At 44.4% G+C, this 16,018-nt stretch overlaps 1 protein-coding gene across 1 annotated transcript in view; it reads right to left on the bottom strand.

Annotated features, from left to right (window-relative positions):
- ARHGAP10 (Rho GTPase activating protein 10) overlaps positions 1-13,155 on the bottom strand; it is a 336,548-nt gene extending 323,393 nt beyond the window's left edge. Inside the window, exon 1 of the mRNA XM_010368443.2 lies at positions 12,794-13,155. Within this exon, the coding sequence (XP_010366745.2) occupies positions 12,794-12,947 (154 nt within the window). The 5' untranslated portion in view covers positions 12,948-13,155. The remainder of the gene's footprint in view (positions 1-12,793) is intronic.
- Positions 13,156-16,018: the final 2,863 nt, after the last annotated feature.

Here is a 16,018-nt window from a genome sequence, read left to right as displayed (position 1 = left end):
TGTCCTTACAGTGAAGCCCTCAACCTGCCTTCCAAGGCCCTTCCCAACCCTGCCCCCACCCCTCGACAGCACCATTCTTACCCTCAATGCAGATTCCCTGGCCCACCTGAACACCATTTTTCCATCCACAGGATGTGCTCTCTCTGACCTCTCGGATGCATTTTCCCTGCACTTGGAGAAGACTTCTTCCCCACTCTCAGCAGGGAAAGCTCCAATCCCTCCTTTTGGTCTCAGCCTAGAAGTTTTACTTTCTTGAAGTCTTTTTGGAACCCCCAAACTAGACAGTCCTGTTAACTATAGTCATCGCATCCCATACTGATTCAACAATGTGAATATAATTGCTTTCTAAATAAATTTGCTGTCTCCTGCACTAGAAATCTTCAGCACAAATATACACGTTTCTTCTCAATGTTAAACCTCTAGCAACTAGCCCACCATAGCTGGAGTTCAGTGATAAGGTGACACCACTCCACCACTGTCATAAATAAGGTTGTTCTAGCGATGACTGAATAGATTTTTCATGTTTTTTCTACATCTAGCAAACAGAGAGTCCACTATGGTTCAGGCAATTTTCTAAGTACTTTAAAAATAATTTAAGCCTCGCAACATTTAAACATGTAACTATCATCCACTTTTTTTTTTTTTTTTTTTGAGGAGTTTCACTCTGGTTGCCCAGGCTGGACTGCAACGGTGCAATATTGGCTCACTACAACCTCTGCCTCCCGGGTTCAAGCGATTCTTCCTGCCTCAGCCTCTAGAGTAGCTAGGATTACAGGCATGTACCACCACGCCCGGCTAATTTTATATTTTTAGTAGAGATGGGGTTTCTCCATGTTTGTCAGGCTGGTCTCGAACTCCGGACCTCAGGTGATCCGCCCACCTCGGCCTCCCAAAGTGCTGGAATTACAGGTGTGCACCACTGCGCCCAGTTGACTATTATCCACATTTTACAGAGGAGGAAATCAAGGCACAGAGAAGTTAAACAACTTGCCCAAGGTCACACAGTAAGTAAACCTGGTTTCAAAGACCTATCTATTTTAGTATGTTTGCTGTGTTGCCTTTGACTTGCATTTCACAAAATAAAAACAAAACTATCAGCTGGGTGCAGTGGCTCACACCTGTAATACCAGCACTTTGAGAGGCTGAGGCAGGTGGATCACGAGGTCAGGCATTCGAGACCATCCTGGTCAACATAGTGAAACCTCATCTCCACTAAAAATACAAAAAAAATAGCCAGGCGTGGTGGCATGCGCCTGTAATCCCAGCTACTCAGGAGGTTGACGCAGGAGAATCGCTTGAACCCAGCAGGCAGAGGTTGCAGTGAGCTGAGATCACACCACTGCACTACAGCCTGGGTGACAGAGTGAGACTGTCTCCAAAAATAAAAATTAAAAAAAAAAAACTGTCAGCATGGCAGAGAATCTGCCCAATTTTCAAATAAATGGAATGTCATGTCAAGAACACTGTATTCCCTGGTACTTCAGGCTTTGTCCCCAAAACTTTAAAGCAAAGGCTTTCAGTAATACATCAGATTTCAACACACTATTATGGATGGTTTCTCCTATGTATAAATAAATGACAGGCCTATATTCAGCTCTGTGCTTCAAAATATGGTTAGACTGGAAGAAAAAAACATGTGCCGGGCACGGTGGCTCATGCCTGTAATCCCAGGACTTTGGGAGGCCGAGACAGGCAGACCACCTGAGGTCAGGAGTTCAAGGCCAACATGGTGAAACCCCGTTTCTACTAAAAATACAAAAAAAAAAAAAATAGCCATGGCCAGGCACGGTGGCTCAAGCCTGTAATCTCAGTACTTTGGGAGGCCCAGACGGGCAGATCACGAGGTCAGGAGATCAAGACCATCCTGGCTAACGCGGTGAAACCCCGTGTCCACTAAAAAAATACAAAAATCTAGCCAGGCGAGGTGGCAGGTGCCTGTAGTCCCAGCTACTCGCGAGGCTGAGGCAGAAGAATGGCGTAAACCCGGGAGGTGGAGCTTGCAGTGCGCTGAGATCCGGCCACTGCACTCCAGCCTGGGCGACAGAACGAGACTCCGTCTCAAAAAAAAAAAAAAAAAAAAAATAGCCAAGTGTGGTGGCAGGTGCCTATAATCCCAGCTACTCGGGATGCTGAGGCAGGAGAATCGCTTAAACCCGGGAGGCAGAGGTTGCAGTGGGCCGAGACTGTGCCACTCCAGCATGAGCTACAAGAGAGAGACTCCATCTCAAAAAAAAAAAAAAAAAAAAAAAAAAAGAACATGTGTTCACAGACTATTTCTACCGTAACTATGGGTAAAGCCACAACTGTGCCCAAGTTCAACCAAAGGAAGATAGTTATTTTAATAATAATAAAAATAATAGGCACCTACCATAGCCAGGCAGAGTCCTAAGATCTTTTAACATGTAATGTGAGGATTAAATACCACCACCCAGTGAGACAGAATTCTTACTAGGCCCATTTTACTAATAAAGAAAAATGTAGGCACTGAAGGCTTAAGTAACTTGCCCAAAGTCACACAGCTAATAAACGGTGAGGCCAACTTTACAGTCAGAGAAGAAAGCATTCTTTTTCTTTTTTTTTAAGAGACCATTCCACATCCTGTCTTCTGACCTGAGGTGACACTGCCGTGGCCAAATTGAGTTCCTCCAGCCACACACCTCACCATGACTTGCCACCAAGAGTGAGGGTAGAAGGTGCCTGTGGGTGAACAAGTCAATAAGCCCAGAGAAATCACACTCACCGTTGAAATATTAAGTGGCAGTGGATTGACATCTTCCTGAGAAACACAGGGCGGAAATTCTAGTTGAACCAGGGAGTCAGGCCTCGCAGTGGCAGCAACTTGGGGTGTGATTCCAGTCCGTCTCAGAGTTTACAGAGATGCAGAGATGCCTGCCTTTAGAATGTAAAGCGCCTGGTGGGTGTGGGTGGGTGGGTGGGTGGATGTGTGGGTGTAAAGAGAACGATGTAAAGATGCCTACCTTTAGAATGTAAAACGTCTGGTGTTTTTCTGTGTGTGTGTGTGTGTGTGTGTGTGTGTGTGTGTGTGTATAAAGAGAATATCAAGGCCTTCACAATACAAAAGCATCCCCCTGGAAATTGTGTTCCTGTGTTAGGATAAGTAAGGGAAGCAGGCCTGCCGGTGTTTCCTTTAGGGCTTACCACAAGATACCATCCAGTCCCTGCCTGAAAATCATGTTCATCCACCCCAACTAGCTTGATAGTTACCAGAATTCTCCGCGTGCATTGTGTTTATACAAACATCATTTTTCTCTTTCTAGTCAGAAGTCTAATTTCAATGAAGCAAAATGGCTTTTAAAGATTTTTTGTTTCTGACTCAAACCAGTTCTCGTACAGTCCTGAGACATGAACTGCCTTACTCTGATCATCCATGCTGGGCTGGTAACAAAATACTAAAAAGAAAATGGGTTAAATGTCTTTAAAATTCATGAGTTTATTAATTACTGACTGTTTTGAAAGCTAGTATCCTAAATTTATAAAACTAATTTCAATAAGGCTTTCATCATGAATATTCTCTAAGTATGTTTAGTGTTATCCAAAAAATGCATAGGGAGAAGGTACATCATCATAGAACATCAATTAACAAAGTACTTTTAAATGCAACTTGTAGGAAAAAGAGGTTGAACTAAACAAAATAAAGTTACATTCATCCAATTGGATGAATCTCACAAATATATTCAGGTGGGAAAAAGCATAGGATGAAACCATTATACGAAGTCTAAACATGTGCAAACACATTATATATTGTTTATGGATGTACACAACTGTATCAAAATGCCTAGGAATAATAAACACCAGATCTGAGATAGGTCTTACCCCTTGGGGAGAAGAATGGGTATACAAGACACTTTCATTAAGCTGGGGCAGGGGTGGAATAAATGAAGTTTATTGTGAGACTATCTTTTTATATTTCTAAAGTATCTCAAACTTTTTGAAGGAAAAACAAGCCTAATACTAAAAGAATAAGTTAAAAGTTACTCTACTGAAGAGTAGAACAAGGAATGGGGAGGAAAAGAGGAAGGTGGATATTGAGAGAGAGAGACAGTGGAGGTCCGTGTCTTGTAATGGATCCTAAATCAACCCAACCTTGGAATGTCTATACTGTACTCATAACACGAATTAGCACTTTAAATTATAAGAATGACCCCAGAGGGGCCTTAAAATTTAACAAAATTGAAATCAGTCATCATACCGAGGTAAAAAGAATATCCTAACTAGATCAAACATACACACACTCTAGATAACCACGATTGATCATCACTCCCCTAGCATAAGACCACGGTCACACTCCTTCACAGAGACAGCACATGACTGTGGTTACGGGTTTCGGAGTCAGATAAATCTAGGTTCACATACCAGCTCCACTAATGACAAATTGTGATTTAGACAAGCTACTAATCTCTCTGACTTTACTGAGTAAATTCTTAATTTAACATAGCGCTTATGCTGAATTTAGCACAAAGTAAAAACAACAGTAAATGCTTAAAAGCTACTATTAAATTTATTTAAATTATATGCATTTTCCACCACGTAAGACATTCTTTATCAGGTAATTTGTAATTGCCTATTTGTCTTTGAAATGTAATTCCATTAAAAATAACCTAGTGGCCGGGCACGGCGGCTCACACCTGGGAGGCCGAGGCGGACGGATCACCTGAGGTAGGGAGTTCAGGACCAGCCTAGCCAACGTGGTGAAACTCCGTCTCTACAAAAAATACAAAAATTAGCCAGGTATGGTGGCACACACCTGTAATCCCAACTACTTGGGAGGCTGAGGCAGGAGACTTGCTTGAACTTGTGAGGTGGAGGTTGCGTGAGCCAAGACTGCGCCACTGCACTGCACCCTGGGCAACAGAGCAAGACTGTCTCAAAAAAAAAAAAAGTAACCCAGTAAGGCCAGGTGCAGTGGCTCACACCTGTAATCCCAGGACTTTTGGAGGCCAAGGCAACCAAATCACCTGAGGTCAGGAGTTCAAGACCAGCCTGGCCAACAGGGTCAAACCCCGTCTCTACTAAAAATACAAAAATTAGCTGGTGTGGTGGCAGGCGCCTATAATCCCAGCTACTCGGGAGGCTGAGGCAGGAGAATCACTTGAATGTGGGAGGCGGAGGTCGCAGTGAGCCAAGATTGCGCCACTGCACTCCAGCCTGGGCAACAAAAGCAAAACTCCGTCTAAAGGAAAAAAAAAAAAAAAAAGCCTAAAATATAAGGTGATAAATGGCTACTGAAGTCACAGAATTCAAAACAGCTTCCTTGGGAATTTGTACAGGGGACTTTGAGGATTCTGCTGTAGAGAACAGGATTACCTAACAGCTCTAAGGAAAATCCCTCTTAGGGATGTCTCTGGCTGTCTTCTTTTTTTCATTGTGAATTTACCATAGCAAATAGAAGCTGTTAGGATTTCAGCATGTCAGACGCTGGAAACCCTAATTTTGAGTTCACGTCCTCAAAAAGTATCTCTGTAATTTGAAGTATGTGAAGGCTGCAGTCATTTACATTGTCATGTCAATACCTTGAGCTGAACTCTGTCATCAACTCTTCCTTATCAGCCCCTTGGAGGAAAGGCCTGCTGCTGACTGCCTGAACCTCCACTGTAGATTGCTTACTAGATGTGCAGTGACCTTAGCAACACATTCTACTTCATCTTCAAATCTTTGTGAATAAAAAATAAATTCTAGAAAATATTTTCCCAAGATACCACTAAGCTCTGATTTGCCAGTGTATTTTTTTTTTTTTTTTTCTTTTTGGAGACAGAGTCTCGTCTGTTGCCCAGGCTGGAGTGCAGTGGCATGATCTCAGCTCACTGCAACCTCCGCCTCCTGGATTCAAGCACTGTCCTGCCTTGTCCCCCACCCCAAGAAGCTGGGATTACATGCCCCTGCCACCATACCTGGCTAATTTTTTTTTTTTTTTTTTTTTTTTTTTTTTTTTTTTTTGTAGAGATGGGGTTTCACCATGTTCTCCAGACTAGTCTTGAACTCCTGACCTCAAGTGATTCACCCGCCTCGGCCTCTCAAAGTGCTGGGATTACAGACTTAAGCCACCAAGCCTGGCCACCAATGTGTTTTCAAGATTTTCCAGCATCCTGAACTACAATCAAAATTTGGAAGGCTTTCCAGGGTTTGACAATTTTGTCTCTCAGTCACTGGTAATGGTGCTTTGGAAAAATATACTGTTGGGGTAATAAACACTAAAAGGTTAGATACCTGGTCTAGGGTGCAGAACAGCTATTTTGAGGCAAGAACAGGGCCTTGATATTAAAACATATGCCTGTAATTTAGATACGTCATCATAATCGTTCATCTGTGAGCACTAAATGCTTTACGTGTATTAACAAATCCTACTTTTAACCCAATACAGTAGGTCATATTATAATTTCTATTTTATTGACGAGAACAGAGATAGAGAAAAGCTAAGCAGCTTGAGCAAGGATCCCCTGTTAGCAGGTGGTTGAGCTTGGGTATGAATCCAGCCAGACTAGTACCTCAGCTTATGTTCTTAATCTTCTATATTATATTCCATCAGCTATTTTAAAGACTAAACACAAAAATACCCTCCTCTATGTATTTTTTATCCAAAAGTCTACAATGTACCCCAGTCCCCTCAAGAAAAAAAAAAACGCAAAAAGGAGCTGGTCAAAGGAACCCCAGCAGACGGGAGGACAGAGAAAGGCAATGTGACAAAAAGATACTGAGAACATTAGATTGCTGACTGGCTAGTAAAAATCTGTTCTAAATAAACATGGCTCAGCTGGTGGCAGGCTCTAAATAGGAACAACTCTAAATAGAGTAAAGACCACCTGCAGTGAGTAAAGCATTTCAAGCTTTTCAAGCCTGTCTGGGTCCCTACCCTGGCTCAAGTCTGATTGTAATTATTTTCACAGCCAGTCTATATTCACACTGGAGACCAGCCACTGTAATAAAACCCCAAGTGACAGTTCGACTTATCCCAGGTGATGTCCCAAATTGTAGGGGCTCTATGGTAACTTCTTTAAGGCAAAGAATGTGCTGGCTGGGCGTGGTGGCTCAAGCCTGTAATCCCAGCACTTTGGTAGGCCGAGATGGGCGGATCACGAGGTCAGGAGATCCAGACCATCCTGGCTAACATGGTGAAACTCCACCTCTACTAAAAATACAAAAAATTAGCCGGGCGTGGTGGGGAGCACCTGTAGTCCCAGCTACTGGGGAGGCTGAGCCAGGAGAATGGTGTGAACCCAGGAGGTGGAGCTTGCAGTGAGCTGAGATCATGCCACTGCATTCCAGCCTGGGCGACAGAGCAAGACTCTCTCTCAAAAAAAAAAAAAAAAAAAGAATGTGCGTAAGTATTCCTTTCCATTCGGGAAGAAAATATATTGCAATTTATTAACTTTTTAAAATAGCATTTTATTTTCTGTATCTCTCTAAATTCCACTTGATGGGAGCATAATCGCAAAATTTACAATTACACCACTTTATCAAAATTAGGCCATTAAGGCCGGGCGCAGTGGCTGACACCTGTAATCCCAGCACTTTGGGAGGCTGAGGTGGATGGATCACATGAGGCCAGGAGTTCAAGACCAACCACGGTGAAACCCTGTCTCCACAAAAAAAAAAGTACAAAAATTAGCTGAGTGTGGTGGTGCGTGCCTGTAATCCCAGCCACTCGGGAGGCTGAGGCACAAGAATCACTTGAACCCAGAAGACGGAGGTTGCACTGAGCCAAGATTGCGCCACTGCATTCCATCCTGGGCCACAGGGCGAGACTCCGTCTCAAATAAAATTTTAAAAATAAAAAAAAAAAAACCCCTAGGGCATTAAGTAGCAGAACACCCAACTCAAAACTGTCTTATGTCATTTAACAAGATACTCAAACCATAGAAAAACCCACAGGTCTCCCAACAGCATCAAGAACCCAAATTCAGTTAGCGCACTATGCCGCTCAGGCCCAATATAGTGCGTAGCAGTTCCAGGCATCATAAGAGAATACAGAAAAGCAGAAAACCATCTTTCTTCAGGTCTCCTATGACAAAAGGAAACCTCTCCCTGAAGTATCCAGAAGACTTCCTGTCATGTTTCATTGGCCAGAACTGGAATACAACCGCATTCTTATAATAATTACCAACCCAGAAAATGGGTTTATCGTAACTGAGGTAGAGTTCAGTTTCTCAACCCTGACTGCTTTAACAGTTCCCCCAGGTGATTTTATTGAGCAGCTAGGCTTGAGAACCACTGAGTTAGATTAATCAGAATTACCCTGAAATGCCTTCCCCTGAGTCATCTGAAAAGGATGCAGACACTTGAATGAAATCTGGATTGTCAGAGGGGAAAAGGAATGTTGGCTGAACCAGCAGTAGTGTCTACACAACCATTTTACATTTGTGTTTCAAAGCACTTTCACACCATTTTATTTATTCCTCAAGGCTTTCTCTATCAGTCAGTCCCATTTTACAAAAAAAAAAAAAAAAAAAAAGGAAACCAAGGCTCAAGTTTACAAAATAGGAAAATTATTTTTAGTCTTCCAAATCTCAGTAGGTTTAATGTAATGGCAACTTAAGAAATTTCCCGAAAAGAATATTTCTCTGAAACAGTAAACGTAAAGACAGCCTAAGGGAACTTATGTTTTTCCTAAGAGAAACAAAGCAAAAACCATTAAAATGCCAAGGCTAGAAGTATCAAAACCAAGTCTGGAAGACCTCAATTCTTGTCCTGGCTCTGCCACTAACAAGGTCCTTTACATCCTTTTCCATACCTGTTTAGTAACAGCAGACTCACTAATGAGGGCCCCTTCAGCGAGACACACACACAGAGACAGACAATTTAAGTTTACTACAGAGCATTTTATATCACTGTATTAGTGCTTAATAACTGTAAGGACTATTTGTTTTAAAAAATATTTCTCTACAGAACAAGATACATTTTCTCAAGACTGCCTAATGTAAAATTTATGAGAAAAGCATATATGGTTTATTGCTGTTTCTGGCAACTGTGCTATCTACCTGTATGAATCATAAGTAGCTGAAACTACATAGACATCACAAAGGCTTACAAAAGTTTAAATTCCATCGAAAGAAGACACTGGCTATTCTAAGAAAGGAAAGTACTTTAAAAAGAAAACTAAAAAAGCCATTTGAACAACGAATTCATTGAATTGAGTGAATAATCTCCAACTCCACCACTGAAATCACTGGCTTTTCTCTCTGGAATTCCTCCCCACCCTCAGTGCTATCTCCAAATTCACCCTACACACAAATGTGCAATACTGTCTCTAAACCATCTCTTTGCTATTATGTCAGCCTTCTTGAAAAGCCTTCACGGCCGGGCGCGGTGGCTCACGCTTGTAATTCCAGCACTTCGGGAGGCCGAGGCGGGCGGATCACCAGGTCAGGAGATCGAGACCATCCTGGCTAATACGGTGAAACCCTGTCTCTACCAAAAACACAAAAAACTAGCCGGGCGCGGTGGCAGGCGCCTGTAGTCCCAGCTACTCAGGATGCTGAGGCAGGAGAATGGTGTGAACCCGGGAGGCGGAGCTTGCAGTGAGCCCAGGCTAAGATAGCACCACTGCACTCCAGCCTGGGTTACAGAGCGAGACTCTGTCTCAAAAAAGAAAAAAAAAGAAAAGCCTTCAGTAACTCTCCACAAGATAAACTCCACATTCCTAACCTTGCTTTTATGGCCCTCCATAATCTAAAACTGACCTCTCCATTCATCCCAGTCTACCACTCCCTGAAAAACCACCATTCCAGCAAACTAGTCTCTTCACTCTTCTCCAAACACTGCGAGTGTTCTGGTTTCTTCTGGTTTCCAGTATGATAAGGTTTTACTCCTTATCACCAGTGACTTCCAAAACTTCCAACAAACCTCCTCCACTCTAACATACAAACCCTTGTCCCTGGAAAAGTTAGAATACTTGTCACTAAATTTTAAACCTTGTAACAGGTATGTGTCTACATCCTTTATTTCTTCAAGAATTTAGCGCAGCGCAGTAAGGAGTTCAAAAATATTCCTTAGATTGAAGTAAATTCAACTACAGGACAATAAACTCAAGTGCAAGGGCCTCTACCCTATTATAAATCTGTATCTAATTCCAGTATTTAGCCAATTGTAGGTGCTAAATATTTGCTGATTGCTATCTAATTGAACTCAGTAGCAAGCCTTCAGGTCCCATAAGCCTCAAAACTCTAGATATTTGTGGAAGATTTCAAAGTGTCAAGACATCAAAATTACATACTGAAATCTTCCAAGAATGTAATGCACACAGGACACACCTTGCAGGGCAATTAAAAACAGAAACCACTTAAATACACAATTCTCGAAACGCTCAAAAGGCCATTTTTGTAAAACAAAATGTAAAATATGTGGAAACACAAACAATCTGACCTAATGGGTTTTATTCTTTCTGTAGATCCTCCACCTAATGTCATTCCTTGACTCTCTGATGTTATACAAAAGCTCAACTGGTTAGGTGAACCATTTACCTGGACTGCAATTTCAAATCACCTCATCAAGCCATTTTCAAATACTGCAGAACCTTATTAGTTTCCCGAAGAGGTACGCAGGGGAAGCTGAACGCAAAGAGAATTATGAGACCTGCTCAATTTTCCTATGGCCAAGCCCTAACCGGTGAAGAATAATTAAACTCAGGTCCCCTGACTTTAGTCCAAGGCTCTTCGTCTTTGGTAGGAACCAGAAGTAAACTTTATGGAGCAAGCGTGAAAAGGCATATGAGCTACAGTTGTGTTCCTGTCACCTTCTGGGAAAGAATTTAAACAAATTCTTAATGAACATAACGAGAAAAAAAAAGAATTCCCAATCACTCTCAAAGCATGATTACGAGTTATGTTTCTTATGGTAAAGGATGATAATCAAAAGGAGTAAGATACCAATTCACAAATTCAAGAAAGTCTACAGTCTGGAGGAAGGCTGACATCTGGCCCCCAAGATGCACTGGATGCTGTTGGAACCTAAGGCATGTTTCCTGATGGCAGGAAAGCTAATATGCTGTCACAGAAATAGCTTTCTACCAGTGGCCAAACTGGCTTTGCCCTCTGCCTCTCCCCCACATCTCTCTAGCTCAAGAGGGAACTACAACGACCAATGAGAGAGAGGGTACATTCCCTGGCCACCGACTCTGATTAACACCAAGTTACAGAAAAAGTCCTCAGTTCTCATTCTCGTGTTCACTCTGCACCCCCGCCCCCAACTGCTCCTTTCTACGCTCACTCCTCCATATGTATAGCGCCCCCCTACTTCCCACCCAACTCACATACCAGATGTCAAGGGCCTGGAGAGCCCTCAACCAAATAAGCCCACTTGTCGCATGCCCCAGAGTCCCATTTCTGATTCAAGCAGCAGAGACTTAAAAACAAAACAGACAAAAAAAACCCTAAGTGAGTCCCAATCCTGATTTTGCAACACCAAAGAGGTCAGAGAACCAAAAGGAACCTTGGAGATCATCCAGAGAAGTTGAGTGACTTGCTTCCAAAATTACAGGGATGGCTCACTAAATTCTTCCCACAGAAATGTACTTCAACTTATTCATTAAATGCATATTTATTGTACAAGGTACCATGCTGGGTGGCCGAGACAGTATGTTCAATATGTTTTAATAGCCCTTAATGAAAACTGGGGTGGGGCGCGGTAGGGAGAACAGTGAGATGGGGGATTTTCCCCAGAGGTGGTATCTATAAACAAATGTACAAGGGACGAACACCTAAGGCTGAGAATTACTGAACTGAGCATCTAGGTGAGTGATGAAAGCCCTAAGAACCCAGCCCCTCAAGGCTGGATACCGCCCAAGTCCCTGTCTACTGTATGGGCAGGTCTTTTAAAGAGGAAAAGGGGGCATTCACCGCCATCATCCTAAGGGGTTATGGATCCAAGGGATGGTAGGCTGCCCAGCTCCTCACTGGAGCTAATTCCGCCCCACTTTCCAGCAGCATCACTCACTCAGTATTTCTGCATGAATTTTGGCCCACTCTCTCCTAGAAAGACTCTCAACTACACTAAAATACAGTTTTCTCTCCTATATCTCACGTCTTCTTCCGAGTTTAAGAGACAGAGAAGTTCAGGGGAGGAAGGCACCAAGCCTAACCCGGGTGGAATTCCCTATTTGCAAGCAGTGCCCGCTTGAGCTAGAAGGCAGGCTGTCCGCTCACCCTTCCAAATCCCAATCTCTGAACCCTCCTCAGCACCGGAGGGGAGGAATGTGCGGAAGCAGCATAAAGCCAGGTGGACTTTCTGGTTTGGCACGTGAGGGAACTGGAACAGAACTGTCGGGGAACATCAGACAATGAGAGGGAAAAGGTGAAGCTTAAGGGGACTCCGGAAAACTCAACACCCCCGCAGGGTTTCAAAGAATCCCCAGAAAAGTTCTTTTGAGAAGTCACAAAACAAAACTAGGCAAACAGATGCCTCGGTTTTGAAAGAGATTGTAACTTCAGGCAGCAATGAAACCTGACTCCGGGCCAGGAGAGCCTAGGGTCGGTTCAGCCGAGCGCGCAGTCAGCAAGCGGTGTTCGGCGGCGGCCAGGCGGGGCCCACGGGCAGCAGCTAGTTCCCGCCGCCGCAGAGCTGCAGGGCCGGGAGTGGGGTCTGGCCGCGCTGCCTCGAGAAGGAATGACCCCAGGGACCACCCCACCCCCCACCCCCGGGGTTCCGAGAGAGCTGGGCTGGTCCGAAATGAATTCCCCGTTCCTGTGGCTGCTGGCCCCGGACACGAGACCCTCCACCTCCTGCCGAGAGAGGCTCCTCCCCGCCTCGCCACAGCCCCGTCCGCGCCCGCGTCCCCGCTTACTTTTGGTCGCAGCGATGAGGTTCTTCCCGTCCTTGATGAGCTCTTTGATGAACTTGTTGGTCCTCTCCAGTTCCGCTTCGTGAGCGCGGATCCTCTCCCGGAACCACGGGCTGTCGAGGTAGCAGTCGCTGAACTCCAGGGGCTGCAGCCCCATGACGGCAGCGGTCGCGGCGCGGTGCGCACGGCCGCGCGCTCCTGCCCGAGCAGGGCTCCGAGGCCGCTGCCAGGTGCGGCGCCGCGCGTTCAGGGAGCCCCGAGGAACTAGCAGGCCCGGGCGCGCGGCGAGCGCGGCACGGACATGTCCCGCAGAGCCAAGCCCTGCGACGCGGAGGAGCGGCCACCGAGACCAGCGCAAGCCGTGGCGCCCCAATCCCGGCAGCCCCCGCCGAGCCTTGAGCGCCCGCGGCCCCGCCCCTCCCGGCCCCCGCGCTGCAGACACTCCCCGAGGCGCCGCCCGGCCTGGCCCGCGCTCCCGCTCGCCCCCTTCTCTTTCCTCCGCCTTCTTTCCTCTTTTCTCTTCCCTGGACGCCTTTTCCTTCTCTTCCACACGCGCAGCCGCCCCTCCTCTTCCTTCGGAGGCGTCCCCGGGCTAGAATTTCGCCCCCCGGCTCCCCTCCACCCCTGGCGCGCGCCCCTCCTCTTTGCTTGGGCTCCCGGGGCCGGGGTGACTCACAGTCGGCTCCCCGCTGCACGGAACCCGACCAGGACCGAGAAGGAGCGTCTTAATTGCAGTCGTTAGTCCCCGCAGGCGGGCGACATAACTCTGAAGCGGCTGCCTTGCAGGGGGAGATGATTAACTCATTTATCTCATGTATCCTGGGAAGCCCCCCCCAACCCCCGAGCTAGGAACGAACTCGCACGTGAGGCTCTTTTCCTTGTCCCGGTTCCTTTCCCAGTTTAAAGTGAAATGAGTGGTAAATCTCCGCTTGAGATCGAAGCCTTACAATGTCAAGAGCGTTTTCTTGGTGGCCCAGCAGCTCCTACTAACACTTCTCTGCGTATCCGCACTAAATGACTTAGGTGAAGGGAGAGGGCTGGCTAAACCACAGAAAAGTTGTTTCTGTTGTGTTCAGCACATTAAATTTGCTTGGGTAGATAGACACGATCTTTATTATTCTAAAAATAACCACCGGAAAACATGCCAGGTAACGTGGTTTTCACCGCGTGGGGGTGACTATCAATGAGAATTTATGTCAGTCCCCTCAAAAAGCCTGTTTTGTGTGTTCTGAAGCAACTCCAGTGTGTCCCCAAAAAAAGTTAAGGCATTTGAAAGTATTGAAATGTATATCTTAGGCCGGACGCGGTGGCTTACGCCTGTTATCCCAACACTTTGGGAGACGGAGACGGGTGGATTACCTGAGGTCAGGAGTTGGAGACCAACCTGGCTAACAGGGTGGAAACCCGTCTCTACTAAAAATACAAAAATTACCCGGGTGCGGTGGCGCGTGCCTGTAGTCCCAACTGAGGCAGGAGAATCGCTTGAACCCAGGAGGCGGAGGTTGCCGTGAGCCGTGATCGTGCCACTGCACTCCAGCCTGGGCGACAGAGCGAGACAATATCTCAAAAAAAAAAAGAGTATTTCTTAAAAACAAACAAAAAAAAACTAATAGTTCATTAGAGTAACTTTTCATAATCGCAATTTATTAAGCAATTATTATGTGCCGGGGCCCCACTAGAAACTCCATACATCTACAAACTGGCAATGTAGACTTACATAATATGATGGTAATATTAACGAGAAACTTCAAAGTAATTCCTCAAGATGTTCAGACTCTCAGCTGGGTAATTAAGAATCTGTTTGGACAGCATGTTGTAGGAGGGTAACCCTCCCGAACAAGTTAAATAAGCCTCCTACTCAATAAGCCCTTTTGTTACAAAACAGCACCAGGAGTGCCTAACCCGCAGATAAACATTATTACTCTAATGTCCATCCTCCAGAGAGTTCAAAGTGTCTTACAAATAACTTTTAGGTGGTGAAAGCTTCAGTTCCTGCTAAAACCAGCAGGAGACTGGAGTCTACAGAAAAGAGAATAAAAGAGGCAAATAAGGGGAAGAAAGACAAGGAGAAGGGGTGTAAACAAAAGTGAGGGCCTTGCGAAACAGCCAAACACTGACCACACTCAATCCTCAGAACAGAAACCCAAACCTTTTCTCATAGAGGGACTTGCTGACACTTCTTCAGTATTCAACATAGAGGTTACCATGTGACCCAGCAAGTCCACTCTTACATACCCAAGAAATGAAAATATATGTCCACGCAAATATTTACGCACAAATGTTCATAGCAGCATTATTCATAATAGCCAAAACGTAGAATCAACCAAAATGTCCTTCATCAGCTGTGTAATGCATGCACAAAATATTTATGTTCACAAAATGAAATATTAATCTACAATAAAAAGGAATGAAGTACTGACATGTGCTACTGCACAATGAACGGTGAAAACATTATGCTAAGTAAAAGAACCCAGCTGCAAAAGGCCATATATAATACTATCCATTTATATATAATGTCCAAAACATGTAAATCTATAGAGGCAGAAAGATTAGTGGTTGCTAGAGACTGGGGGATAGAGTGGAGGGTACATGTAGTCAGGAGCTTATTTTCAGGGTGATGAAAATTATTAATATTTTTATTTTTTATAGAGATAGGGTCTCACTATGTTGCCCAGGCTTTTCAACTCCTGAGTTCAAATGATGCTCCCACTTTGGTCTCCCACGTTGCTGGAGTTATAGGAGTGAGCCACCAAGTCTGGCCGAAAACAATTTAAATTTAAATTTTGGTAATGGTTGCACAACTCTGAATATACTCAAAATCACTTAATTGTACATGTTAAATGGGTGAATTTCTTTTGGTCTGTGAAATATATCTCAAGAAAATATTTTTTAAGATGAACTACTCTAGAACTGCTTCTCCTCCTTTAACACAGTAGATTCCAAGCCGTAAAAACTCTGGCTTATTCTTTAGATTCTTTAGTTCTTTAGATGTTTGGAGAAAAAAAAAAGTTGTTTAAAACAATGTCAAAACATCATAAAAAATATTACTTATCACCTCACACACATACACCCAGTGTTAAAGAGCTAGTGAATATGAATCTTAATTCATTACCGAATAGGTCCACAATTATAACCATGAGTGGAGGTGCTTGATTAATTTTGTTTTATTCAGCTATGCCTATGCAGTGTCTGGTAAGTGATCAGTAAATGTGGAATGAATAAGTATAA

This window comes from Rhinopithecus roxellana, chromosome 2 (genome assembly GCF_007565055.1).
Source record: "Rhinopithecus roxellana isolate Shanxi Qingling chromosome 2, ASM756505v1, whole genome shotgun sequence".
Lineage (NCBI taxonomy): Eukaryota > Metazoa > Chordata > Mammalia > Primates > Cercopithecidae > Rhinopithecus > Rhinopithecus roxellana.
This window is presented reverse-complemented; position numbering and strand designations above follow the sequence as displayed.